General features: G+C 44.1%; 1 protein-coding gene across 1 annotated transcript; it reads right to left on the bottom strand.

Moving 5' to 3' along the window:
* Positions 1 to 1,314: 1,314 nt before the first annotated feature.
* On the bottom strand, positions 1,315 to 26,309 carry LOC147437133 (E3 ubiquitin-protein ligase PRT1-like). The gene is made up of 7 exons (XM_086486753.1): positions 26,007 to 26,309; positions 25,787 to 25,815; positions 25,504 to 25,683; positions 3,265 to 3,591; positions 3,002 to 3,190; positions 1,757 to 1,830; positions 1,315 to 1,646 (listed from the first exon to the last, which is right to left on the bottom strand). The coding sequence occupies exons 1-7, from the start codon at positions 26,114 to 26,116 to the stop codon at positions 1,377 to 1,379; spliced, it is 1,179 nt and encodes a 392-aa protein (XP_086342879.1). The 5' UTR covers positions 26,117 to 26,309; the 3' UTR covers positions 1,315 to 1,376.
* Between the last annotated feature and the right edge of the window lie 816 nt (positions 26,310 to 27,125).

Here is a 27,125-nt window from a genome sequence, read left to right as displayed (position 1 = left end):
AACTCCATGGATGGCAAAAGACACTAGTTAGCTAGCTCATTTTTGAAGGGTGGCTTAAATCTTACCTTTGGAGGTTGAATTTATATTGAAACCAGCCTAAGGGGAGATAGGCTTTGGCTTTCACCCGAAATTCTTTACTTTAGACATACACAGAGAGAACGTGCGAAGGAAACCTGCAACGGGAATTGACACTTAAGCAAGCGCGCACACAGATCGAAAGCTAGAATGCTCCGAGCAGACGTCGACAACCTATAGGCCCCAAAATTGGCCTCTTTCGGTATTTCTTTATTCTTTGAGAGGGTAAATTACAAAGTAGAGTCCTGGGAATCCCAAGTCTTGCTGTTGCCGTGTGTGTGCTTGCTATCGAAATTTGGCCAAAACTGGTAGTACCTCGCGGGAAACAGGTAAAGGATTCCTAGGACTCTACTTCGTAATTTACCTTCTCAAAGAATAAAGAAATACCGAAAGAGACAAATTTTGGGGCCTACAAGTTGTCGGCGTGCTTCCGAGCCGTGTGTGTGCTTGCTTAAGTGTCAATTCCCGTTGCAGGTTTCCTTCGCACATTCTCTCTATGTGTCTAAAGTAAAGAATTTCGGGTGAAAGCCAAAGCCTACCTCCCCTCAAGCTGGTTTCAATATAAATTCAAGCTCCAAAGGTATAATTTAAGCCACCCTTCAAAAATGAGCTAGCTAACTAGTGTCTTTCGCCATCCATGGAGTTTACCTGGGGTGGGTTCACAATTTGCCCAAGGAGGGCATGATGAGTCGTGAAGCCATTGCTTCCTACCACACTACACTGTGTTTGGGAAATACAAAGGCTGACAGGTAGAATATCATCCAATCACCGCAGAGCTTTGCGGCAAGTGGCTCACTAATTTTCACACTAACAAGCTGAGTGGAATCCTCGTATTTCCAAAGGAGAGGTGTTATCCTCGTCACCATCTCACACAAGGACCCCTCATGAAGGATCTAGGGCCCAAATTCAAGAATGCCGTGCAGGCTTGATCTCCACCGTCATATCACCAAAACCTAGGGGTAAACTAGGGTGAACTAGGGAGTATACTAGGATGTAAACTAGGGTAGTGTTTACCCACAATGGCCACATGGACATATGATATGCAATAGTGTGGTAGAGAGGCCTTCAGGTGGGGGCCATGAGGTCCAGAAAAGTATTCCTCTGTGTTTGACCAATCTGTGGAAGCCACGGCAGCAGCACACCCCTATGATGATACCTTCTATGAGCTGTCTCAACAGCGTCTAGCGTGCAATTGCTTCTATGCATATTTCCAAACAGCACATGTAAAGCACACACAAATTTCCAATTTGAAACATCACACTTTTTTGAAGATGTTAAATATTTTTTTCAATGCATAACTCTCACTCTACAAAACTGTTGATGTAATCATCTAAGTCATTAGCTGTCTGTTGCTGTTGACGCCGACGCTGTATAGAACTGTTATGCATGTTAAAATCCAAGGGGCGGTGAACTCTCTGCTGAATCTGTTCCATGTGATGATTTGGCCGGTGCTCCTGATTGAACCGACCCATTACATTGCCACCACGTCTGTAGCAATCTCCACAAAGGTCAAAACCAATCTTCTCAGTACACTCCACACAACGATATCGAAACCCTTCAATGGGGTACATCTGAAAAAAGACTCAATTTATTTACTACCGAATACAAAAGCGACCGCCGATGACATCAGCAAGAACAAAATCCAAAATTGCAACAAGCCAAATCAAAAATGGATATTTACCCCACATCCATCACATCCGACTCCCACATGAAGGACCTTTTCTGCCTTCAAGTCTCCAAGAGGTTCATTCTCACCTGCAAACAGCAAATACTTTGTATTAATTGCAAATGCTGCAAAGTAGATGAGCAACAAAAAAGACTATCCCTCAATTCCTCCTGCTGAGCTGTTTCAGCGCCTGCAAGGTATTATCCAGCTTCTACTTATTAGAGAAGAGAATATGCATCATTAGAGAGACTCAAATAACTCGGGCACCTACACACTTGAAAAGTTTCTTCCCTACTAATTTTCATCCATTAGGCATGTCCAGCAAATTTCCTCTATGGGATGGGCACACAGGTGAAATATAGATGTTGCAACAACCACCCTCGTCAAATGATCCCCCCTGAGAGAACAGTCACTCCTCCACAATAAATACATCAATATTATCATCCTTGTGCATTCCAACTCCTTACACAGGTAAGCTATTTTTGCCTAATTAGGTCCTGCATACAAAAAATCTGGTATATCCCATGCCTCTTTTGTTGTTTTTGCAGAGAAAATGTGGCAAATGTGTAGGGTAATCAAAAACCTGACAGAAATACTAGGCATCGCACCAGCTTGAGGACCACATGCACACAGGCACCAGCACACACACGCATCTATGTGCCCACTTAATGAATCCAATCAAAAAAACCCCATCACCATGCCTCTCAGGAATCGAATGCTTTCAAACAGTCCAATCAAGTCATTCCAGGCCAATATTTGACACTGCAGCTGAGTAACGTTAAACCGTCTCCCACACACAACCTCCATAAACACACAAGTGTACAAGCCCAGAAAAATAGGATCACCAATCACAAATCTCTGTACAAGCATAGTTTAAAGGAAGCTCGCAGCTCTTCCTTCCGAAGATGTTATGCTTTTTTACCCCAGCCCCTGCTGGAGCCTGATTCACTTGTTAAGAACCAGCGTCAGAGTTGAGTTGTCACTATCTTAGCATCACAATGCATTTCTTTCTGAAGCTCGCTTGGGAGCAATCGTATCAATGTACAACCTAGACTACAGACTGCCTGCTTTCTCGCAGGAACAATAACAAGACCCACTATTTTTTCTCAGGCAACCAGCTACATTGGAAGCCACAATCCTTTCTAACTTCAATCCTTTTTGTATTTGATGTCTTTGCACGAACTAAAGAAGAGCTGAAAATTACAATGGAGACATAAGCTGGCCATTGTGCTATAATTGTGCAGGCATTGAGAAACTTACAATATGCGGGCTGAATCGTTTCTGCCAGATGCTGACCCTTTCTTCTGGAGTACTCCATTGGAAAAGCACCTTCCAAAAACTGGTTTAGCTCTAGGCAAATGAAGGTGGAATTGCCAGAATGAGGAGCTTTGCAAGAAGGGCAGTATATGACCTTGGAGGGAGTATCTTTCAGGCATGGCTCACAAAAAACTGGTCAACATAAGCAAACTCAGTTAACATGTTTCACCTATGATTCATGTACTTGTAAGCAAATAGAAAATCACCTTCTCCACAGTTTAAGACCACTGGGCGATGCAGCAAGTCATTGCAATTGGAGCAGCGAAAGTCGTCAACAGATACAGCTTTCTGCATGAAAGCAGCATCTCTTCTTGCACAACCCATATCTTCAAACCTGTCTTCACTTTGAGAACACAATACAGATGCTGGAGTAATCTTACCAGCTGAGGAATTAACAGTTAGTGCGGCTACTCCTCTTGGCGTTGATTGAAGAGAACTGAACCCAGCCGCCTCATCAAAACTTCGAGGACTCCATACCTGCCTTGGTGACTCTACCAAACGGGGTGAAAACACTTGCTTCTGCTCCTCCGTACCTAAGACAATATCTTCAAACAGTTAAACAAAAGAAACACGAGACGCGGATACACCTTCAGAGCAATCCAGGAAAATAAAAATCTCTCAATTGCATATGTCTAGGGCAAGAACGCTGTGGTTTAGCTGAAGGCAGGCAGGAGGTAAGAGGCTTTCAATCCTAAGGAGAAAGAGAAATGCGGCTACACACGATACCAAAAAGAAAATTACATCAAACCAATCCATTTAACACAGGAAACAATATATGAAACACATGCACACGAGCACAATCAGCCCAAGGTAGGTGCCAGGAGGGGCATCCACAACCTCCAAAAGAAAAACCATGAACATTCACAGATGGCCAGCACAGACACAAAAACCAGAAGATGTGCATATCCATTACATGACCTCTAAAGATTCTTTATTATGTGACAAAGTGTGACATGAAACGTTTCATGATTCCGTCCGTTTCGGTGTTTCAAGATTTTGAACCGTTTAGTTCCAGGGCAAGAAAAAGGCGAAACGGGTTTCGTAATAATATGCATATAATTGCTTATTTATATCATTCATAGAATATATGCATACATATATCTATATATGTCTGTGTGTGCATACGTATGTGGTATCTACACAGTGCACACTCACATCTGTACTCATAAGCACGCATATGTTAGGTGTGTGCATGCATGTAAAAGTATAGGTGCACACACATACATACGATGAGAGAGACCAAGGAAGGTAGTGATAGAGAGATTGAGTGCCCATTGCGTTGGAAGCTTGGAAAAAACAGAAAGAAAAAATCAATTTTCTTCCATGAGAAAAAACCCAAATCTATGTGTCTACAAACATACTATATTTTTGTATCATTATGTCGTTAAATATTGCCCAAAAGAGGGCTTCACGTTATAATATATATAGAATGACTATTTTCCAACTTTACCCCATGTGGGTTCATTCAATCAGACCCAAATCTATGTGTCTACAAACATTCTATATTTTTGTATCATTATGTCGTTAAATATTGCCCAAAAGAGGGCTTCACGTTATAATATATATAGAATGACTATTTTCCAACTTTACCCCATGTGGGTTCATTCAATCAGACACGTGGCACTGCCTGGGCAATTGCCCCTCCAAAGTCTTCAAAAAACCCTTCAAATAGAAACTTTTCCCATCAACTTCAGTCAGTTGCAATTCTTTGCTCAGTGAATCTGTTGCCAAGCCGTAAAGCACCACTTGTAGACCCGGTTCCCAACTTCAATCCTCCCCAATCTTTCCGCATTTCTTCCCAGACCTGCCAACCGAAGCTATCAAACTCGAGAAAAATCATTTGGCATCTCACCGTCGGTAACTAACGCCGACTTCAACTCGCAATATCTTGCCGATCCGGACTCCGATTGTCGTGCGTCAAAACCTATTGACTTCATACAGTGCCTACCACATTCCAGAACTTGATCGAAGCCCTAAAACTCCCAAATGGCACACCGATCGAGGCAACCAAATTGATGCAGAACTAGCTCCTGGTGAAACTTTAACTAGCAATATCTCGGCAACCAGAACTCCGATTGCCGATCAGAAAAGATCGACATGCTCCAGATGATGAGCACTTCAGGCCCATGCACTCACTTCAGCCCTAATCCTTTACCAACATATGCCCAATCTGGTACAGATCTACAATCGATCCCAACTTCAAACTGCTATATCTTCCTCATCGTAGCTCTAATTGACGAGCCGTAAAGACAGGTTGTAGAGCACTTGGAGTACTACAGTCCTTAGATCATAAACTTCCAATTCTGACAGCTTCAAACATACTCACGTTTAGCATCAAAAGCATAGTTTCTGGCCCTTTGAAGCTGCATCTGGCATACATTTAGCGTTAAACTTGCTTGTTACCAAGCCCTTATGCTTAATAAACATATAGCCTTCAACTAGGCTTAACTCACACAGTTTGCTCTTTTTCCCAGCATGGAAGCGGAGTTGCACGGCATCCACCCCCTCTAAACCTACACAGCCTCCAATCTGTGCCAATTACACTTAATCAGCATCATCAGACACATTGTCCGATGCATACATAGCATTATCGTCTGGAGGTTGATCTCAATTGAGATCTTCAAGAACAATCTCGCCTTCTCGCTTCTTGAACTACTTAATCCTTTTTCCTGCAATAGGCACCTTGAGCACAGTGCCATCAAGCTCACTTAATTTGTATGTTGCATTGTTAGGTGCAGCGGAATGAATGTTGTTTGCTCAGGAATAGTGATCTTTATTGCACAAGGTTCCTTTTAGTTCTTATGGAAAGAGAGAGCTTTCCGTGCTGTGGAGAGTGCTATGACACGAACAAAGTGAGTGGATTGTGCGTGCAAGTGAATGAGACTGAGAGAAGGAGAGAGAAGAGATACGACACCGAGAGGTTGTAAAACCCTCCTCCGAAGGCCCCACACTAGTCGGCGAGAGTGGTCTACTTTGATTGCACAAAGGTGTACAATGCGTATGCAATGGACTGATGCAACTTGGACTATGCCGATGACGACGACGGTGATGACGACGACGACTTGGTGGCTGAAATCTGAGATCTTCTAATCGCTGAAATTCGGGACTGTTCGGTGGCTGAAAATGACTGTTTTGGCTGCGTTTTCGAGGCCTGAAAATGGCTATCTTCTGCAAGGCTTCAAGGGCTAAATCTGCTACTGTGTCTACTGCTGAAAACGCTGCTGTTCTGATGCATTTATGGCTGAAAAACCAAAACGCTGGTTTTTAGGGTTTGCTGCATTTTTAGGGTTTCTGCGTTTTTAGGGTTTCTGAAAAACGCTGAAGCTTCTGAAGTCAGAAACGCTGGCCTTTCTCTTCTTGCTGGCGATCTCTGGCATGGGAGGAACGCTAGGGAGAGAGAAGTGAATTGCCGACGATGGTGCTGCGGGGAGTGGCCTCGCCAAGGGAATGGAGAGGGTTCTTGCTGAGAAGGTGTCTGTTGAGCATGTGCTCCTGTTGAGCATGTGCTCCTGCTGCCTCTTCTGCTGTGGAGTGCTAACTTGGGTTTGCTTATATATTAACTTACCCAATTTGCCCTACTGACTACCCAACAAAAGTCACTTAATAAATAAGTGAAAAATGTCAAAAATAGGGAAAATGGGATAAAGTTCACTTGAAAAATTTCCAAACTGACTCTGATGGAATCTGATGGAAATGCTTATGCTTCTGCGGTGTGCAACCGGAGGATATGCATCTATACTAAGTGACTCGGCATGCACGGTCTACGAATAGACTCACAAAGTGCCAGATCACTGCTAATCTAGACTTGACTAGACTGACTAAACCCTGCTATGGTGTAGCTTGTCCACGGACACATAGGGTTGGGATGTGTCACGTGACATCCCCTCCTTTTCAAAGTGAGGTACTGGTACCGAACTCTATGGCGTCGAGGGAGATCGCCAAGAGAATCCGGAATCCTGGAAGGGATTCTTCGCCGGCCCACTCTGATGTGTGGGTTGTGCGGTACTTGAACTTCATGAATGTCTGCAAAGCCTTCTTCTTTGGGCCGCGCCGAAAGCGACACAAAGTCTTCTGAATCTCCTTTCTTGCTTCAACTGCGTCTAGAGTTGTGCTGCTTTCTTCTTCAAGAATCTCCATGGTTGAAAATTCATGAAACAACTTCCAACACAAAACCATGAACATACCCATTCCATGTAAAGTAAAGGAAAAAAATCTTGTCTTCTCTAAAGACTGTGTATGCAATGTAGATGAACATAGAGACGGAGTGACAACCCGTTCATCAAACACATGCAAACAATGCGTTCGAATCTTTTCTGTTTGATCAAAATCAATCATCTGTGGCAAATCACAATGGAAATGTCCATGCTTGGTGCTCATACTATCATGTGCTCTTTCTGCAACTGTGTCATGCCAAGGAAGAGACATGGAATGTGACTTCCTTACATACAAACTTTTCAACTTTTCACGAAAAATCCGCATACATTCGTGCTCATCCATGAGAGAAACGTGCTCAACATACAATATGTCATGCCTAGTAAAAGGGATCACATAACGATGTTGACTAAAATACAAGAAACCTTCACGAATGAAACACTCGAACAATGCGTGCGTATCAATCATGCGAACACATAATACTTCCTGTGATGGTTCTTGAGACCAAGGCACGAGAGCCAAGATCTGTGCTTCCTGACGGGGTTCTTCTTGAGTGGGTTCTTTCTGAGGGGGTTCTGTTGACCTAAGCTCGAGAGCCAAGATCGATCCTTCGTGATTGATCGAATCTGTGACAAGGTTAGTTTTGCTAGAAAAAGCATCCACTAACACATCATCTATGTGAACAATCACGTCATCTTCATGCAATTCATCATGCTTGTGAGAAATCACATCTTGATCATGCAAATCATCATGCTTGTCATTGGCATCCAAATCATCATGCTTAGCAATATCATTCAAATCATCATGCTTATCTTTGTCATCCAAATCATCATGCTTGTCATTCAAATCATCATGCTTATCATGGTCAATCAAATCATCATCATGATTCACACAATCATGCAAATCCTGTGTATCATGCTTTGGAGAAGAAGAGACTGAGAGAGTCTCCTTTTCCTGATCATGTTGAATCTGTGCCTGCATTCGAGAAAAGAGTCGCAACATCTCTTGCCTTATTGCTTTGTTCTCGCGATCAAACTTGGCTTGCATTTCTTTGTTCTCTCGATCAAATTCTGCGTCTATGGCTGCCCTTCATTCTTGGTACTTACGCTCGATGGCTGCCATATCTTCTTTGTAGGCTTTTCTTTCTGCTTCTCTTTCTTGGTCCAACTCCTCCATAGGAGTTAGTGCAATCTTTGTCGTAGATAGGGAAGGGTCGGAAAAACCTCCTGGTGAGGAAAATTCTTCTTCGCCTCTCTCATGCTCATCACTTCCAAGCGAAGTCTCCATTCCGCTTCGAGTGATGACCATTCTGCAATCGTGGGTTCTTGTGGGTCCTTGTGGTCTTGGGTTCTTAAGTTCACGAGGAACTTGGTTCTTGAGGGTCTTGAGTTCTTAAGTTCACGAGGAACTTGGGTTCTTAAGTTCACGAGAAACTTGGGTTCTTAAGTTCACGAGGAGCTTGGGTTCTTGCGGGTCTTGGGTTCTTGGGTTCTTGAAGTTTTCTTTCGCCTGCAAATCGCGTTGAGAAGGATCTTCTCTTCACCCGAGTTCTACCCTTTTCTGCGGGCGCACCCCTTGGCGGCCTTGCGCTCACACCAAGGTTGCTTTTTCCCACCTCACGTCGATTGGCCGGCCGCTAAGTGCACGGTCTGCTCTCAATGAGTGAAAAGAGACAAGGGGAGGCTGGACAAGCCCTTCTTTCTTGGGATTCCTGTCACTCTTCAACAAAACACGATTAGAAATCGCCACGCCCAAGTAAGCTTGGGTTCGTGCGACCGCAACAAGCAAAAAAAAATCTTGTGGTTCTCTCCTTGAGTAATGCCGAACACTTCCAAAGCTCTGATACCAATGTTAGGTGCAGCGGAATGAATGTTGTTTGCTCAGGATTAGTGATCTTTATTGCACAAGGTTCCTTTTAGTTCTTATGGAAAGAGAGAGCTTTCCGTGCTGTGGAGAGTGCTATGACACGAACAAAGTGAGTGGATTGTGCGTGCAAGTGAATGAGACTGAGAGAAGGAGAGAGAAGAGATACGACACCGAGAGGTTGTAAAACCCTCCTCCGAAGGCCCCACACTAGTCGGCGAGAGTGGTCTACTTTGATTGCACAAAGGTGTACAATGCGTATGCAATGGACTGATGCAACTTGGACTATGCCGATGACGACGACGGTGATGACGACGACGACTTGGTGGCTGAAATCTGAGATCTTCTAATCGCTGAAATTCGGGACTGTTCGGTGGCTGAAAATGACTGTTTTGGCTGCGTTTTCGAGGCCCGAAAATGGCTATCTTCTGCAAGGCTTCAAGGGCTAAATCTGCTACTGTGTCTACTGCTGAAAACGCTGCTGTTCTGATGCATTTATGGCTGAAAAACCAAAACGCTGGTTTTTAGGGTTTGCTGCATTTTTAGGGTTTCTGCGTTTTTAGGGTTTCTGAAAAACGCTGAAGCTTCTGAAGTCAGAAACGCTGGCCTTTCTCTTCTTGCTGGCGATCTCTGGCATGGGAGGAACGCTAGGGAGAGAGAAGTGAATTGCCGACGATGGTGCTGCGGGGAGTGGCCTCGCCAAGGGAATGGAGAGGGTTCTTGCTGAGAAGGTGTCTGTTGAGCATGTGCTCCTGCTGCCTCTTCTGCTGTGGAGTGCTAACTTGGGTTTGCTTATATATTAACTTACCCAATTTGCCCTACTGACTACCCAACAAAAGTCACTTAATAAATAAGTGAAAAATGTCAAAAATAGGAAAAATGGGATAAAGTTTACTTGAAAAATTCCCAAACTGACTCTGATGGAATCTGATGGAAATGCTTATGCTTCTGTGGTATGCAACCGGAGGATATGCATCTATACTAAGTGACTGGGCATGCACGGTCTACGAATAGACTCACAAAGTGCCAGATCACTGCTAATCTAGACTTGACTGGACTGACTGAACCCTGCTATGGTGTAGCTTGTCCATGGACACATAGGGTTGGGATGTGTCACGTGACATGCATCGTCATAAACATGAAGCACCACATATGCTCCAAACCATCGTTTAACCATTTTCCGCATAGCACTATACTGATTCTCCAAACTACTGTCGTAAACAAGTACCGCACCACATATGGTCCAAACTATTGTTTAACCATTTTCCGCATAGCAGTATACTTATTCTCCAAACTGCTACCGTCTTGATAGCATGAGGTCGTCGTCTATGCTTTTCATCAAATGCAACTTTATTCTTCAACCCTGCCTCCTTGAGCTTTTAACCATTTTCCGCATAGCAGTATACTTATTCTCCAAACTGCTACCGTCTTGATAGCATGAGGTCATCGTCTATGCTTTTCATCAAATGCAACTTTATTCTTCAACCTTGCCTCCTTGAGCTTTTATTTATTTTGCTTATTTGTCAAAGTTTGGGTAGGGCAATTTACTGAGGTTGCTATATATGCAACCCCTTGTCTCCATTTGCCCAAATCTACCAAAAACCTCAAACCTCAAGCTCTCCACAAGCTTAATTTGCATCGTTAACCTCAAAATTTATGCACCCACCTTCAAGCACCTGTTGTGCTTTCAAAAGTGCATCATACTCGCACACTATGATAAATAAAAAACCTGAAAATTTATATATACATTTCGTTTGAGCAAGATAGCAACAAAATAGCGAGGAATTTGCAAAACAAAATATTAAAATTTTAGATCTGCACTCTATGAGGAGAAAATCGACCTACAAGACAACACTGTTGCATTCACCTACACAATGTCTTCCACACTCTTTGTTGAGCTTCCACAAGACCGTATATCACTCTCAGCTGAGCTCACAAGCTCCCAAGCTTTCTTGATCCCTCTCAGTGACCAAGTCGACAACCACGGTTCTAATACCAGTTGTGAGTGCATGTGGGAACGTGTTGTGGAGAAGGAAAAACGCAAATGTGGATGGAGCAACCTCTCTATCTCTTGCTTTATGAAAGAGAGCTCCTTCTTCTTTTATCTATAAAGAACAAGAGATGTACACATGAGTGAACAGCCGAACACCTAGTGTATGTTCTGTCCGGGCAAGTGGCCAGGTTAAATAAGAAGGCTATGGCCTACATCAAAAAGGCTATCAATGATGACATTTTGACGGACATCAAGCGTTTGGACTCTGCTTATGCAATATGGCAAAAACTGAAGTCCAATTATGAAAACACCACGCATGTGAACCAGGTGCATTTGATGCAAAAGTTGGTGAATATGCAACTTGATTACTCGAAATCAGCTTCTGAGCATGAGTCAGTTGCGAGACAGTGGGGCTTCAGCAATTTGATGATAAGCTGAAAGCTATTTTCTTGATTATGACATTGCCAAATACTTGGGAAACTTTGGTTGTCTCCTTGAGCAACAGTCCCACCCTCACGTATGACTGTGTGAGAGGATCTATTCTCAATGAAGAGATTAGACGCAAGTCTAGTGGAGAAAGTGGCAATTCTGCCTACTCTACAAGAGGTAGAAATCAAAAGCGTGATGCGGGCAACAGGACTCAAAATAGAAGTAAGAGCAAGACTAAGGATAAGGATGTCACTTGTTATCAATGTGGCAGAAAGGGTCACAAGAAACCCGATTGCAACTATTTCAGGAAAGAGTAGGAAAGGAAGAAGAAGGAAACGCAAGATAAAAAGAAGAAAGATGAGAAGAAAGGGGAAAAATTAGCAGGTGATTCCTCTAGGGATGCTAAGAATGCAAATGTAGCCTCTAGTGTAGTCATTGAGGAGTTGTCAAACGTTGAGGAAATTTTGGTTACGGCTTCATGCCCCTCAGATTTGGTGATAGCTAATGCAAAAGACATGCTTATCTCGAAGAAAGATGTCATTGATGCATTGCTTAGTGCTTATGATGGCCTATCCCAATCATGGATAGTGGATTTTGGTGCTTCATTCCATGTGACTCCATCTTTGGAGTGTTTTGCTACATATACTGCAAGCAATTATAGCAAGGTGTACCTTGGTGATAATTTTGCTTGCAATATTGAGGGAATGGGTACTATGCATTTGGCTTTTAACAATGGTCAAGAGCTTGTGTTGAATGATGTCAGGTTTGTACTAGGCATTAAGAAAAGTTTGCTATCTGTTGGCCAGTTAGATGCACATGGTTATACTACCATTTTTTATGGGGGTTCATGGAAGTTGCTTAAGGGATCTATGCTTGTTGCAAAAGGGTTTAAAAGAGGTACTTTGTACTATCTTCGATGCAAAGCTTTGCATGGTAAGTTTCTTGTTGTTGTTGAAGTTGCTTCACACATGGAATTGTGGCATAAGAGACTTGGCCATATGAGCCAAAAGGATATTGATGTGCTTTCCTCTCTAAAGAAGTTGATGCAAAAGGCAAAAACTTGGATTTTTGTCACGTGACACATCCTAACCCTATGTGTCCGTGGACAAGCTACAGCATGGCAGGGTTCCCGTCAGTCTAGATTCGAAGTGATCTGGCACTTTTGTGAGTCTATTCGTAGACCGTGCATGCCCAGTCACTTAAGTGTAGATGCATATCCTCTGGTTGCACACAGCATAAGCATAAGCATTTCCATCAAAGTCAGTTTGGGAATTTTTCAAGTGACTTTAGCCTATTTTCCATATTTTTGACAATTTTCACTTATTTTATTAAGTGACTTTTGTTGGGAGCTGAGTAGGGCAAATTGGGTAAGTTAATATATAAGCAAACCCAAGTTAGCACTTTCAGGCAGAAGAGGCAGCAGGAGCTTCCCGCTCAACAGGCAACTTCTCAACAGTACCCCCCAGCACACCCAACATTTTGGAGTTCATCCTCACCGGGCCAGATCCCCACCATTGGCGTTTTCCTCTCTTGCAGTCTTCGCCATCAACCAAAGGCGTTAGCAGATCATTGCAGATCCTCACCATCGTAGGGGACCTCATCTCTGCTAGCGTTTTTCACAAGCAGCCATTAACGTTTTTTGCAGCATCTGACCCAACGTTTTTGGCAATAGAAAGGCAGCACCAACGTTTTGTTTTCAGCCTTATCTGCTGCCTATTCCAGCATTTCCCACAGCTTGGACACCTCAGCTTTTCCAGCATTTCCAACCTCAACAAAGCCCTAGCGACTTCAACCAAAATTGCCAGCAGATCTCAGATTTTGGTAGCGTTTTTGCAGCAGCAAATCAGCCTTTGAAAGACGCAGTCTTTCAGCAGATGAATAGAAGCAGATCATCCCAAAATTGGTTGCAGAAGTCCCTCCAAGTTTAGCCCAAGAAAACGCAGCCAAAACAGTCATTTTCAGCCACCGAAACAGTCCCGAAACTCAGCGATTAGAAGACCTCAGATTTCAGCCATCAAGTGGTCGTCGTCACCACCGTCGTCATCATCAGCATAGTCCAAGTTGCATCAGTCCATTGCATACGCATTGTACACCTTTGTGCAATCAAGTAGACCACTCTCGCCGATGAGAGTGGGGCCTTCGGAGGAGGGTTTTACAACCTCTCGGTGTCGTATCTCTTCTCTCTCCTTCTCTCAGTCTCATTCACTTGCACGCACAGTGTCTACTCACTTTGTGTTGTGATCATGGCACTCTCCATAAGACGGAAAGCTCTCTCTTTCCCTAAGAACTAAAAGGAACCCTGGGCAATAAAGATCACTAGTCTTGAGAAAATACAACATTCATTCCGCTGCACCTAACAATTTTTGTAACAATTGTCTTTATGGAAAGCAAAAGAAATCTTCTTATTACTCTGGTGTTTCTCGCAAAGCTAATCCTCTTGATCTTATTCACCCCAATGTATGGACTATACATGTTAAATCTTTTGGTGGTGCATTGAATTTTGTTACATTCATTGATGACGGTACTAGGAAAGGATGGGTGTATTTGTTGAAAAGTAAGAGAGACTTTTAATGCTTTTAAGAAGTTTCATGCTTTTGTCACTACGCAAAAGAGTACTAAGCTTAAATGTCTCAGATCTGATAAAGGAGGAGAGTATGTATCTGCTGAATTTCAGCGTTTTTGTGATGAAAATGGGTTTAAAAGGGAGTTGACAGCCCCTTATAATCCGATTCCGCTGCACCTTACACTATGTACGTGAGTGTCGACATAAAAGTTTATGGCAAGCTTTAGTCACTCCTTGTGCCTAACACACCATGGGAAAGTATTAACATGGATTTTATTACAGATCTTCTTAGATCCAAGAATGGGAATGATGCAATCTGGACTATAGTAAACAGATTCAGTAAGCAGGCACATTTCCTTCCAGTTCAGAAGACAATCAAAGCTGATCACATGGCTAGAATATTTCTAGCTCATATTTTTAAACATCATGGATTGCCAAAGACTATTGTCAGCGATAGAGATCCTCGCATGACTAGTCTATTTTGGCAGGCACTATTCAAGAATTTGGGAACTAAGCTTGATTTTCCATCAGCTTATCATCGTCAAACAGATGGTCAAAGCGAAATTGCTAATGTTTTATTTTGTTTTGTTTTCGGAGCCGGGCAGAGCAAGCCCGGTTGCTCCCCTTATCCACCGTAAAGTGGACAAGAAGAACAACCAGGACTATGCCCCGAGAAACCGAAGGCAGACGCTTTTGTCACTAGTTTCCTATGGACTCGGGAGGCCAGAATTATCTACACTCTTAGGGCGATGACTGTTCCCTTGAGAGACCCATTTCGGTGGGCGTGACAGCGACCAAGTACCTCTGTTCAGAGGCCCAGGTACTACGGGACTTGCTTCGGTCTTCCCTTAGGAGTTGCCTCCTCCAGGTAACTTATCGCTCACCTCACTAAACTGCCTTTGAAACCCGACGGTTTTTCCCTAGGAAATGCCATACCCGCTTGGAAGGGCGTCGGCTCACAGGTGGCGTCCGCTGAGGTTGGTGATGTCTCCCTTATACATCTCCCAACCCCTTTTAGGTGAAGTTAACCCCCCCGGGGGGGAATGGCACTTGGACGCTCTCTTATAGCTCATCTGGCTTCGCTCATCTTGCTTCAATTGCTAATGCCATTGTTTTAGACCTTCTGAAGTACTATGTTTCGGAAAGACAATCCGAATCGGAACAGTACTTACCGTTAGTTGAGTTTGCGTATAATAATACCATACATTCTTCAATTGGTAAAGCTCCATTCGAAATCATAAATGGGAAGCCACTCTTACTCCCTATTTTGATTACCAAAGAGAACATCTTTGCCGCAGACGAATTTGTGCGTGATATTAATACTTCCTATCATCAGTAAAACACGCGATTCTTTGTACTCAAGAGCAGCAGAAGAGAGAAGCAGACAAGCACAAAAGGAATCTCAATCTTGAGAAAGGACTATATGTCCTACTTAAGTTTAAAAAAGCTAGATTGAAAAAGCAGGTCGCAAAAGAGAAGGTTGTTAAACTTTCCCACGATTTTACGGCCCTTTCAAGATTACAGATAAAGTCAATGAAGTGACTTTTAGATTGGATTTGCCTTCTCATTGCTGCATCCATAATGCTTTTCATGTAAGTCTCCTCCGACCATATGTTGGTCCTCCTCGCGTGGCTCCAGTACAAGAAGATCCTCCAGAAGTCGAAGAGACTGAGAAATCCTTCTCCTAGAACAGATAATACACCACTCCGAGAGACAACAACAGTCCAGGAGACTACATCGAAAGTATTTAGTATGTTGACGCTCTACAGTTGAGGTCAACTATTTAGAACCAAGAGGAATGTAACAATGTCATTTTTTTTAAATAATATATTTCTTTTTTAGAAAATAATTGTAAGGTGCAGCGGAATGAATGTTTGCGCTTTGCTCAAGATGAGTGTTCCGAACTGTGCTCAAGGTTCCTTTTGTTCTTATGGAAGGTAGAGCCTTCCGTTCTTAATGAGAAAGTGCTATGATCACAAACAAAGTGAATGGACACTGTGCATGCAAGTGTATGAGACTGAGAGATAGAGAGAGAAGAGAGATACGACACCAGATACGTTGTAAAACCCTCCTCCGAAGGCCCCACTCTCGTCGGCAAGAGTAGTCTACTTATGATTACACATTCTGGTACAAGGGGAATGCATGTGATTGATGCAAATCTAGGCTATGTCGGCGATGAAGACGGGGACGACAAGACCGACAATAGGGCTGAAATCTGCAGTCCTTTATCTACTGTCCAAAAACGCTATGGCCTGAAATCTGCGGTTATTCCAAAAATGCTGGTTTTGGGGGCTGTTTCTGTAGGTCTTTGTCGCTGAAATTCTGCAGGACTTACGGCTGAAAACTGAGGTTCTTAAGGGCTGAAAACTGATGGTCTTTCCGGGCTGAATCTGCTACTCTTTAGAGGCTGAACTTGCAGGTTCTTCATGGCTGAAAAACGTTGCATGCTGAGGTCATACCTGATGAAAACGCTAGGCCAGAACTCTGTCAAACGCTAGGTTGCTGAGCTTCTTCAAAAACGCTAGCTGATGGGATCTGTGGCGATGGTATCCTGATGCAAAAACGCCAGGCTGATGCAGGGCTAGGCGATGATGCTTTGTTGAGAAAACGCTAGGGGATGTTGATGAAGAAACGCTAGGTTGAGTCTTGCTTGGAGGGAAAGTCCACCAAGGTCTTGCTTGAGAAGTTGCCTGCTGAGCTTGGCTCTTGTTGCCTCTTCTGCCATTTAGTGCTAACTTGGGTTTGCTTATATATTTACTTATTACCCAATTTGCCCTACTCAGTTTCCAACAAAAATCACTTAATAGATAAGTGAAAAATGTCAAAAATAGAGAAAATAGGCTAAAATCACTCAAAAATTTCCCTATCTGATTCTGATGGATTCTGATGGGAATGATTATGATCATGTTGTGTGCAACCAGAGGATATGCATCTACACTAAGTGACTGGGCATGCACGGTCCACGAATAGACTCACAAAAGTGCCAGATCACTTCTAATCTAGACTGACTCGACTGACGGAACCCTTGTTATGATGTAGCTTGTCCGCGGACACAGAGTTGGATGTGTCACGTGAATAATTATTTATTTAGTTGTGTGCACATCAAAATAGAACTAGTAATTATGGGGCCTCAGGTGTGCCCGAATGCAGCATAGAACACCGTAGGGGGGACCCTAACAGTAATATACCCTAAAGCCCTAGTGATTGGGAAATCATGCCTTCAATAAGGGGTAGACAATAGCCTAAAATTTCAAGCTCAAAACATTATGCACGTCAGTGCGAGCATAGGAATGAGATGGGGTCCTTAGAACACTGATCCTAAGACCTAGAATTATTTTCTAAGGCCTTCGGACAAGTTAGTTAAACTAATTTTAATATTTTGCATCCGGGCCAAATGGCCAGACAAGTGTGAACAGGTGATGCAAGAGCAGTGTCGGTACGGCATTGTGATGGGGAGCAGCTAACGTTTTCATAAATAGTATTCATATGTGCACTTGTGAGTTAATTTGCACATTTCACTAATAGCCTAGGAACTTTTAAAGTGAAAAGTTGAATGGTTTTTTAAGTTATTCTTAAGTGTGCCACTTGACACACTTACTAATGCAAAGTGACTCTCTCACCCTCCCTCATCCTCTAGCGCCCCTCTTCTGGCTGGCTTGATAAGAGCGCCTCCTCTCTCACTTGAGAGGTTTGCAATGCACCCCCCTCCCCAATGTGAGTGTGCTCTACGCGTTGGAGCCCTCCATTGAAGCTTGAGAGAAGCCCCTTGCGACATATGTGGTTGCCTCGTGCTCCCATCGTCTAAAACAAGGGCTCTCACAGTCATGGCCACTTTTAGAAGAAGATTCGTAGCGAGAAGTTGCAGTAGGCACTCTACGGAAGCAGGCACTCTCTCCGTAGAGTGCGGTGGCTGTAAATTCTCTGTTTTCAGCCCCTAATCACCTCAATTAGGGTTGTTTTCAATGGAGCTGTTAGGTGCAACGGAATGAATGTTGTTTTGCTCACGATTAGTGATATTTATTGCTCAAGGTTCCTTTTAGTTCTTAGGGAAGGAGAGAGCCTTCCGTCGTACGGAGAGTGCTATGATCACAACACAAAGTGAGTGGACACTGTGCGTGCAAGTGAATGAGACTGAGAGAAGGAGAGAGAAGAGATACGACACCCGAGAGGTTGTAAAACCCTCCTCCGAAGGCCCCACTCTCGTCGGCGAAAGTGGTCTACTTTGATTGCACAAAGGTGTACAATGCGTATGCAATGGACTGATGCAACTTGGACTATGCCGATGACGACGACGGTGATGACGACGACGACTTGGTGGCTGAAATCTGGGATCTTCTAATCGCTGAAATTCGGGACTGTTCGGTGGCTGAAAATGACTGTTTTGGCTGCATTTTCTTGGGCTAAAACTGCTACTGCGTCTACTACTAAAAACGCTGCTGTTCTGATGCGTTTATGGCTGAAAAACCAAAACGCTGGTTTTTAGGGTTTGCTGCGTTTTTAGGGTTCCTGCGTTTTTAGGGTATGCACCGTCTACGAATAGACTCACAAAAGTGCCAGATCACTTCTAATCTAAACTGACTCGACTGACGGGAACCCTACTATGGTGAAGCTTGTCCACGGACACATATGGTTGGGATGTGTCATGTAACAGGAGCACTCATATAATTTCACTCCTCCCTACCTATCCTACATCTAGGCAAGGTTTGGTGCGATTCCATCGCGAAGGTCTCCGTTTCGACGTAGAAGCGTGCACAGGTAAGAATTTCTGGTTATGTGCAAAAAATTACAGCAAGCATATGTGCGTGCTTTTTGCTTGTTTCTCTCTCGAGTTCAATGCATGAATGATTGCGCATGAAGGGCAACACATAGCAAAAGATAGACTCTCCGTTGAGAGAGCTTCCGACAAGCTGTGTGGAAGATAGACTCTCCTTGTGAGAGCTTCCCACAAGACTTGCAGAAGAGGGGAAGTCCTCTTAGCAAAAAGAGAGTGGAAACACTCTCTCAGTCAGTAGTCAAATCAAAACACAAAAGAATAGAGAACAGGCGATGCCCCGTTCCTGTGCTTGTAAAGATTCTCTCGTATTATTAAAGATATTCTCTTTGGGGGGGGAGGGGGCGCAGCCCATCTTTTGGTCCCCAATGATGTGTCAAGCTACTCTCTCTTCCTCACCAAATTCTCTTGAGTATATGAATTGCAATTTAAAGGTTAGTTTACGCTTCCGTATTTTTGTGACACAAACTTCAAGCTTTCGCCTCCATCTTAAACGTCTTTTGTTGCCTCCATAAGCTTCAATCGATCGTACATCGTCGGCCTAATGATACGGTTGCAAGCTGACCCAAAAGATGTGCCAAAGTCCCAAGGTATTTCGTCCTCATTAATCATGATCATCCTTTTGAGAGGGTATCCATACCATTCTCTACATGCGTGGCATAGCCCTACGCAATCCTCTCCGAGGCCATAACATCTCTTCTTCAAACAATCCATCTAATATCTATGCCTATACCTCTACAATATAATCCATAGGCAACCTACCGGCACCATAAGGCAATGTTACAAGAAATGCCTAAAATTGGCCACATAAATGCCAGAACAACATTCCGGGCATATTCAAGTGAAGGGGACGGGCCAGAAAGTTCAATGGACAGCCGTTCCTATCATGTGACACATCCAACCCTATGTGTCCGTGGACAAGCTACAGCATAACAAGGGTTCTGTCAGTCTAGATTAGAAGTGATCTGGCACTTTTGTGAGTTTATTCGTAGACCGTGCATGCCCAATCACTTAGTATAGATGCATATCCTCTGGTTGCACAAAGCATGATCATAAGCATTCCCATCAAAATCCATCAGAATCAGTTAGGGGAATTTTTCAGTGGATTTTACCTATTTTCCCTATTTTTGACAATTTTCACTTATTAATTCAAGTGACTTTTGTTGGAAACTGACTAGGGCAAATTGGGTAAGATAATATAAAAGAAAACCCAAGTTAGCACTAAATGGCAGAAGAGGCAACAGGAGCCAAGCTCAACGGGCAACTTCTCAAGCAAGAACTTGGTGGTCTCCCCTCCTAGCAAGAAGGACTCAGCACCTAGCATTATTCTCATCAGGCATCATCGCCCTCGCACAGGAGGCCTTGGCGTTTTTGCATCAAGAGATCATCGCCCACACACTCCCAGCACATAGCGTTTCCAGACTGCAGCCCTAGCGTTTTTCAAACCAGATCGCCCTCCCTACTGCTTGGCAATTTTCAGCCGTAAAGCAACATCGGATTAAGCCCTACAGAACCTGCAGTTTCAGCCCTAAAGAACATCAGTTTTCATCCCTAAGACCTGCAGAATTTCAGCGACAAAGATCAGCAAAATCAGCCCCAAAACCAGCGTTTTTGGATTTGTAGCAAATTTCAGCCCAAAGCGTTTTTGGACAGCAGATAAAAGATTGCAGATTTCAGCCCTTAGGTCGGTCTCGCCATCACCGTCGTCGACACCGACATAGCCTAGACTTGCATCAGTCACATGCATCCGCATTGTACGAGTTTGGTTTGTGCAATCAATAGTAGACCACTCTCGCCGACGAGAGTGGGGCCTTCGGAGGAGGATTTTACAACGTCTCTGGTGTCGTATTTCTCCTCTCTCTGTCTCTCAGTCTCATACACTTGCACGCACAGTGTCCACTCACTTTGTTCGTGATCATAGCATTATCTCATTAAGAAAGGAAGGCTCTCCCTTCCATAAGCACAAAAAGAAACCTTGAGCACATTATAGAGAACTCATCTTGAGCAAAGTTCAACCATTCATTCCGTTGCACCTAACATTGGTATCAGAGCTTTGGCAGTATTCTGTATCACTCAAGAAAAGAACCACAAGAATCACAAGAATTTTTTTTGCTTGTTGCGGTCGCACAAACCGAAGTTCGCTTGGGCGTGTCGATTCCTAATCGTGTTTTTGAAGAGTGACAGGAATCCCAAGAAAGAAGGGCTTGTCCAGCCTCCCCTTGTGCCTCTTTTCACTCATTGAGAGCGGACCGTGCACTTAGCGGTCGGCCAATCGACGTGAGGTGGGAAAAAGAAACCTTGGTGTGGGCGTAAGGCCGCCAAGGGGTGCGCCCGCGGAAAAGAGTAGAACTCAGGTGAAGACAAGATCCTTCTCAAACACAGATTGCAAGCGAAAGAAGAACCTCAAGAACTCAAGAACCTCAAGACCCGCAAGTGAACCTCAAGACCCGCAAGAACCCCAAGAACCAAGACCACCAAGAACCCAAGTTCCTCGTGAACTTAAGAACCCAAGAACACAAGAACCCACGACTTCAGTGGATGGTCATCACTCGAAGCGGAATGGATACTTCGCTTGGAAGTGATGAGCATGAGAGAGGCGAAGAAGAATTTTCCCCACCAGGAGGTTTTTCCGACCCTCTCCCTTCCCCATCTACGTCAAGGATTGCACTAACTCCTATGAAGGAGTTGCCGCAGTTGTTTATGGACAAGAAGTTAGACCGAAAAGCAGAATTTGACCGCGAGACCAAAGCACGACAAGAGAAGAGCGATCAACACATGAAAGAATTCTGGCGACTCTTTTCTCAAGTTCAGGCACAGATGCAAGAGATTCGAGAAAGGAGACTCTCTCAGTCTCTTCTTCTCCAAAGCAAGACACACATGATTTGCATGATGATTTGAATGACAATGATTTGCATGATGATTTGAATGATAATGATGAGCATGATGATTTGGATGACACTGACAAGCATGATGATTTGCATGATCAAGATGTGATTTCTCACAAGCATGATGATTTGCATAAAGATGACGTGATTGTTTACAAGGATGATGAGTTAGTTGATGCTCTCATGAATGAGCACGAATGTATGCCAATTGTTCATGAAAAGCTAAAAGGTATGCATTCAAGGAAGTCACATCCCATGTCTCTTCCTTGGCACGACACAATTGCAGAAAGAGCACATGAAAGTATGAGCACCAAGCATGGGCATTTCCGTTGTGAATTGCCACAGTCGATTGCTTTAGATCAAAAGAGAAAGACTCGATCTCATTGTTTGCATGTCTTGGATGAACGGTTTGGCACTCCGTCTATTTGTTTATCTACATTGCATGCACAGTTTTTGAGGAAGACAAGATTTTTTCCACTCACTTTACATGGAATAGGTATGTTCATGGTTTTGTGTTGGAAATGGTTTCAAAAATTTTCAGCCATGGAGAAGGAAGAAGCATGACTCTAGACGAAGTTGAAGCATTTAAGGAGCCTCAGAAGACTTTGTGTCGCTTTCGGCGCGGCCCAAAGAAGCAAGCGTTGCGGATATTTATGAAGTTCAAGTACCGCACGACCTACACATCAGAGTGGGCCGACGAAGAGTCCCTTACAGGATTCCGAATGCTATTGGCGATCTCCCTCGACGCCATACAATTCGGTACCAGTACCTCACTTTGAAAAGGAGGGGATGTCACGTGACACATCCAACCCTATGTGTCCGTAGACAAGCTACAGCATAACAAGGGTTCCGTCAATCTAGATTAGAAGTGATCTGGCATTTTTGTGAGTCTATTCGTAGACCGTACATGCCCAGTCACTTAGTATAGATGCATATCCTCTGGTTGCACATAGCATGATCATAAGCATTCCCATCAGAATTAGTTAGGGGAATTTTTCGATGGATTTTATCTATTTTTCCTATTTTTGATAATTTTCACTTATTAATTCAAGTGACTTTTGTTGGAAACTGAGTAGGGCAAATTGGGTAAGATAATATAAAAGAAAACCCAAGTTAGCACTAAATGGCAGAAGAGGCAACAGGAGCCAAGCTCAACAGGCAACTTCTCAAGCAAGAACTTGGTGGTCTCCCCTCCAAGCAAGGACTTGGCACCTAGCGTTATTCTCATCAGGCATCATCGCCCTAGCACAGCAAGCCTTGGCGTTTTTGCATCAAGAGATCATCGCCCACACACTCCCAGCACCTAGCGTTTCCAGACTGCAGCCCTAGCGTTTTTCAAACCAGATCACCCTCTCTACTGCCTGGCGTTTTTCAGCACTAAAGCAACATCGGATTCAGCCCTACAGAACTTGCAGTTTCAGCCCTAAAGAACATCAGTTTTCAGCCCTAAGACCTGCAGAATTTCAGCGACAAAGATCAGCAGAATCAACCCCAAAACCAGCGTTTTTGGATTTGTAGCAGATTTCAGCCCATAGCGTTTTTGGACAGCAAATAAAAGATTGCAGATTTCAGCCCTTAGGTCAGTCTCGCCATCACCGTCGTCGACACCGACATAGCCTAGACTTGCATCAGTCACATGCATCCGCATTGTACAAGTTTGTGCAATCCATAGTAAACCACTCTCGCCGACGAGAGTGGGGCCTGGTGTAGTATTTCTCTTCTCTCTCTGTCTCTCAGTCTCATACACTTGCACGCACAGTGTCCACTCACTTTGTTCATGATCATAGCACTATCTCATTAAGAACGGAAGACTCTCCCTTCCATAAGCACAAAAAGGAACCTTGAGCACATTATGGAGCGCTCATCTTTAGCAAAGTTCAAACATTCATTCCGTTGCACCTAACAATTCCACTATGTAGGCTATAACTGGAACAGGACGTTCCGTAACGGGCAAAATGACAAGCGAAACGGCGAGAACGGGCTGGACAGACATAACCGATGCAAAAGTTAAATCTTGAAATTTTCTTCCCCATGCCTTCCCACTTATAAAATACCCCCTCACCACTTGAAACTTCACACCTCCATTCAAGGCTTCAAGCTCTCTCCCTCTCCCTCTCCCTCTCCAGCTGCCTCCTCAAGAGTCAAGACTCCGTCACTCCAACTCTCTCCCTCTCTCCATCGGTGCTCTTATCATCCACCACCTCCTCTTCTCGTGCACCCTCCTCTTCCTATGTGAGCAACACTCAAAGGCCAAAGGAGTGGCCATGGTGGGATAAGGTGAGTTCGGAGGCACTGTCGGAGGCGTAAGGTGCTTGCGCATGGGTTGAAGAGTCTTCAAATCAGGTTTTTTGAGCGTATAAGAATCAAAGGACTCTAATACTAGTATCCAACCACATAGCTACAAATTGCAATCTTTTAGGTGGTTTTTGTGCCTCCCTTTCAGTTGTTCCCATTCTGGGGCCCTTGGCCCTTCCCTAGTTCCGCAATGGTCCTGTCCTATCCCCATTCACGTTCCACGTTCCAGGTAACTCTACCATAAGATCCATGCGCCGGCACAAGCACCAAGAGCTCCTTAGGTTGCCATATCTGAAAAAGGAAATTTCCAAAACCAGAAGGCCCAACTTCCAAGAAGAGTGACGCCTCTGAGGCTTGCTCAGCCAATGCCCAAGCTCTATGACTGTTGTTGAACTTGCTTCTGCATCTCCCTCTAAATCAGATTTTGACTCTCGCAAGAAGAGAATCCCTTCTTCATGCTAGATGTCTTTGCCTTTGCTTTCATCTAGGTCGTGTACATGTTAAATAATTCCCTCCCTTACCGATATGTTGCATCCATAGGCTAAGTCTACAATGTGCTTGGCATAGCGAGGATTCTTAGAATACTTGAGAAGATGTTGCATAAGAAACTGAATTTCCTCTTGTCGCTTCTGATCCTGAGCATTGGAACTCCCTTTTCGGCTCACTCTCCTCACCTGCGTAGTCTCTATAACTGTAATTTTTCTGCCTAGACTTCCTCTTCTTCCTTGACTTCAACTTTCTCTACCACGTACTTGTACTCTTCCTTGAAATCACAAGGTGCTACTATATCCATTGTGGCTGAACCCACTCTCCGTAGAAGAAAAGTTAACTAGTTAGCTGGAGCCAGACTGGAAGTAGGGACCCGAGTCAGAGTCCAGCGACGGGTGCTTTGCGGCGGGAACCCTATGTTGATGTGGCATCCCTATGTCGGGTGAATTGTGGCTGCCAGCAGGACGCGGGCTGCTTTTCAGCCAGTTATGAAAGGGCTGACTTCTTGAGGCTTTTGGGGCGCCTGCTTTTGTTAGTAGTTGCTTTTGCCATTTGGGCCTACTTGCCTTTAAATACGAGGCCTTGGGAGCACTCTGCAGATCAGTTCATGTTTGCAGATTGCAGAGCGACTCCCCATTAATCATATTTGCTGACAGGAATCCATTATAAAGAAGTTCGCATGGGGTGTCTACCTTAGGTGCCACTGCATATGAGTGGAGAACTCCGTCCCACAGCCTACTAAGCACCTCTAAGAGTCCTGGCATGAGGGTCCCCCATCTAACAAAATGCAGCTCCACCAAACGATGCAATTTTGGTATGATAGCACAATCAGGTGTAACGATTAAGGACATCAGCCGATGTGGTCCATTCATCAAGCTATTCATGAAGACCAAACCAAAACAGACATGCTGACAAGCCATCAAGTAACACACTACAATAACATTCTAGCCAAGTATGTCCAAAACTAACAGGGTAGAATTATTGGATTAAGTGTGAAATACTCACGTTGAACCTCACGGCCCCTTCTTTCATACTCCTCAGGAACAGCCTTGCTAAGAGCAAAATGGAGTAGTTCACATACTCTTGGAAAGTACTTGTACGGCCGCCTACACACCGGGCAGTGAGACTCCTTACGCACATTCATGGCTTGATAGGCACACCAAAAGCAGAAGATGTGCCCACATGCTGCAAGCCAGAGAAAAGATGAGACATCTTCATTTTGAATCGGTCTTATGATCTTGTGAAGGTCAGCTTAAATGATCCCAACAGCACCTGGGCGGTTGCATACCTTGTACAATGGGCTTGTATACCAGTTCCCTGTAGACAGGAAGAACAATGCTCTCTCTCTCTCTCTCTCTCTCTCTCTCTCTCTCTCTCTCTCTCTCTCTCTCTCTCTCTCTCTCTCAGACACACACACACACACACACACACACACACTCACAAACAACCAGCGGCTCAGAGAGGGTCGGTTTCCTCAAGGTTCAAGACAAGAAGTGAGAGAAAATTACAAGCAAATGCTGCAGTTGAACGGCTCCGTTTCTTCACTGGATAGCTCCTGTGACGTAGATATGGTAGAATCCTCGCAGGAATGAGTGCTTGAGGGAGAACTCTCCCCCATCGATCCTCTTGCCTGTGAGTCTGAGTGTGTCCGAGCGCCTATGTATGCACGTGCGTTTTGCAAGACTGCTTTAAAAAGAGAACGAGGGAGGAATCCCGCAGAATTTCAGGAAAAACGAGACGCTCGGGAGCTGCAATAAAGAGCAGGAAGCTGCCCGTGCCAATATGCCCATTGCCACCCGTCAAATGGCTAGCTAAGAGAGAACTGAGAAGATACCGTAGGCAACCTATGGAGGAAGTCTTTTGGGTCTGTCCAAAGGGCTAAGGCCATAGTGGTGGTTTTCCTTTTTTCTTAGTGAAAAATGTCACATGTATTTTAAAAATAAAAGTGAGAAATAAAAAATAACCTATATAGTTTTGAGTGGTTCTTGAGAGGATAGGTCCATTGGATTTCATGTCTTTTGAGTGGTTAGAGCCTAGAGGAGACAGGAAATACTCATGACAAAGAGAAGTTGGAACCAGGAAATACTCATGACAAAGAGAAGCTGGAAATATATATATTCAGATCTCTAATGAATCATTGAAAGGAGACTCATCCACGTGGTCACAAAACCTTTATTGCTAATGAAAAAGGGAGATTATCTACAAGCGTGAGCAGCTACTTCATCCACCGTGGCTGCAACACGCACAACAGTGGAGCCAAAGTGGACGCTATCCATTGTCAGCAGAGCATGCAGTGCATGCACGGGAGGCAGCGTCCCCTGTTGAGCTTGGTTTGTGTAGATGCAGAGGCGAGGACTCCAGAAAGGCAAACTACTTCCAAGATCTTTGACAGGGATGGTGGGGACCTGAGTAGTCCTATACGCACTCCTACAAGAGCTCTGAGGCTACCACAGGTGCTGCAACAACAAGAGGTAGGAATGGCATCCACTCTGTAGTCTGTGTTTGTGTGTGTGCAAAATATCTCTACTTAGTTGCTGCTGGTACATCTACAATATTGCTCTGCGTACATCATGCATTTTGCGTTTGAGTCGATTCTAGTTGAGACTCTGTCTCAAAAGGCAAGGTTT

This window comes from Adiantum capillus-veneris, chromosome 17 (genome assembly GCF_014529385.1).
Source record: "Adiantum capillus-veneris isolate H3 chromosome 17, ASM1452938v2, whole genome shotgun sequence".
Lineage (NCBI taxonomy): Eukaryota > Viridiplantae > Streptophyta > Polypodiopsida > Polypodiales > Pteridaceae > Adiantum > Adiantum capillus-veneris.
This window is presented reverse-complemented; position numbering and strand designations above follow the sequence as displayed.

Coding starts and splice junctions, on each gene's coding strand:
- LOC147437133 (XM_086486753.1), bottom strand. CDS start 26,116: ATGGGGGAGAGTTCTCCCTCAAGCACTCATTCCTGCGAGGATTCTACC. Junction 3,191..3,264: donor GGTCTTAAACTGTGGAGAAG/GTGATTTTCTAT, acceptor TATGTTGACCAG/TTTTTTGTGAGCCATGCCTG. Junction 1,647..1,756: donor TCGGATGTGATGGATGTGGG/GTAAATATCCAT, acceptor GTCTTTTTTCAG/ATGTACCCCATTGAAGGGTT.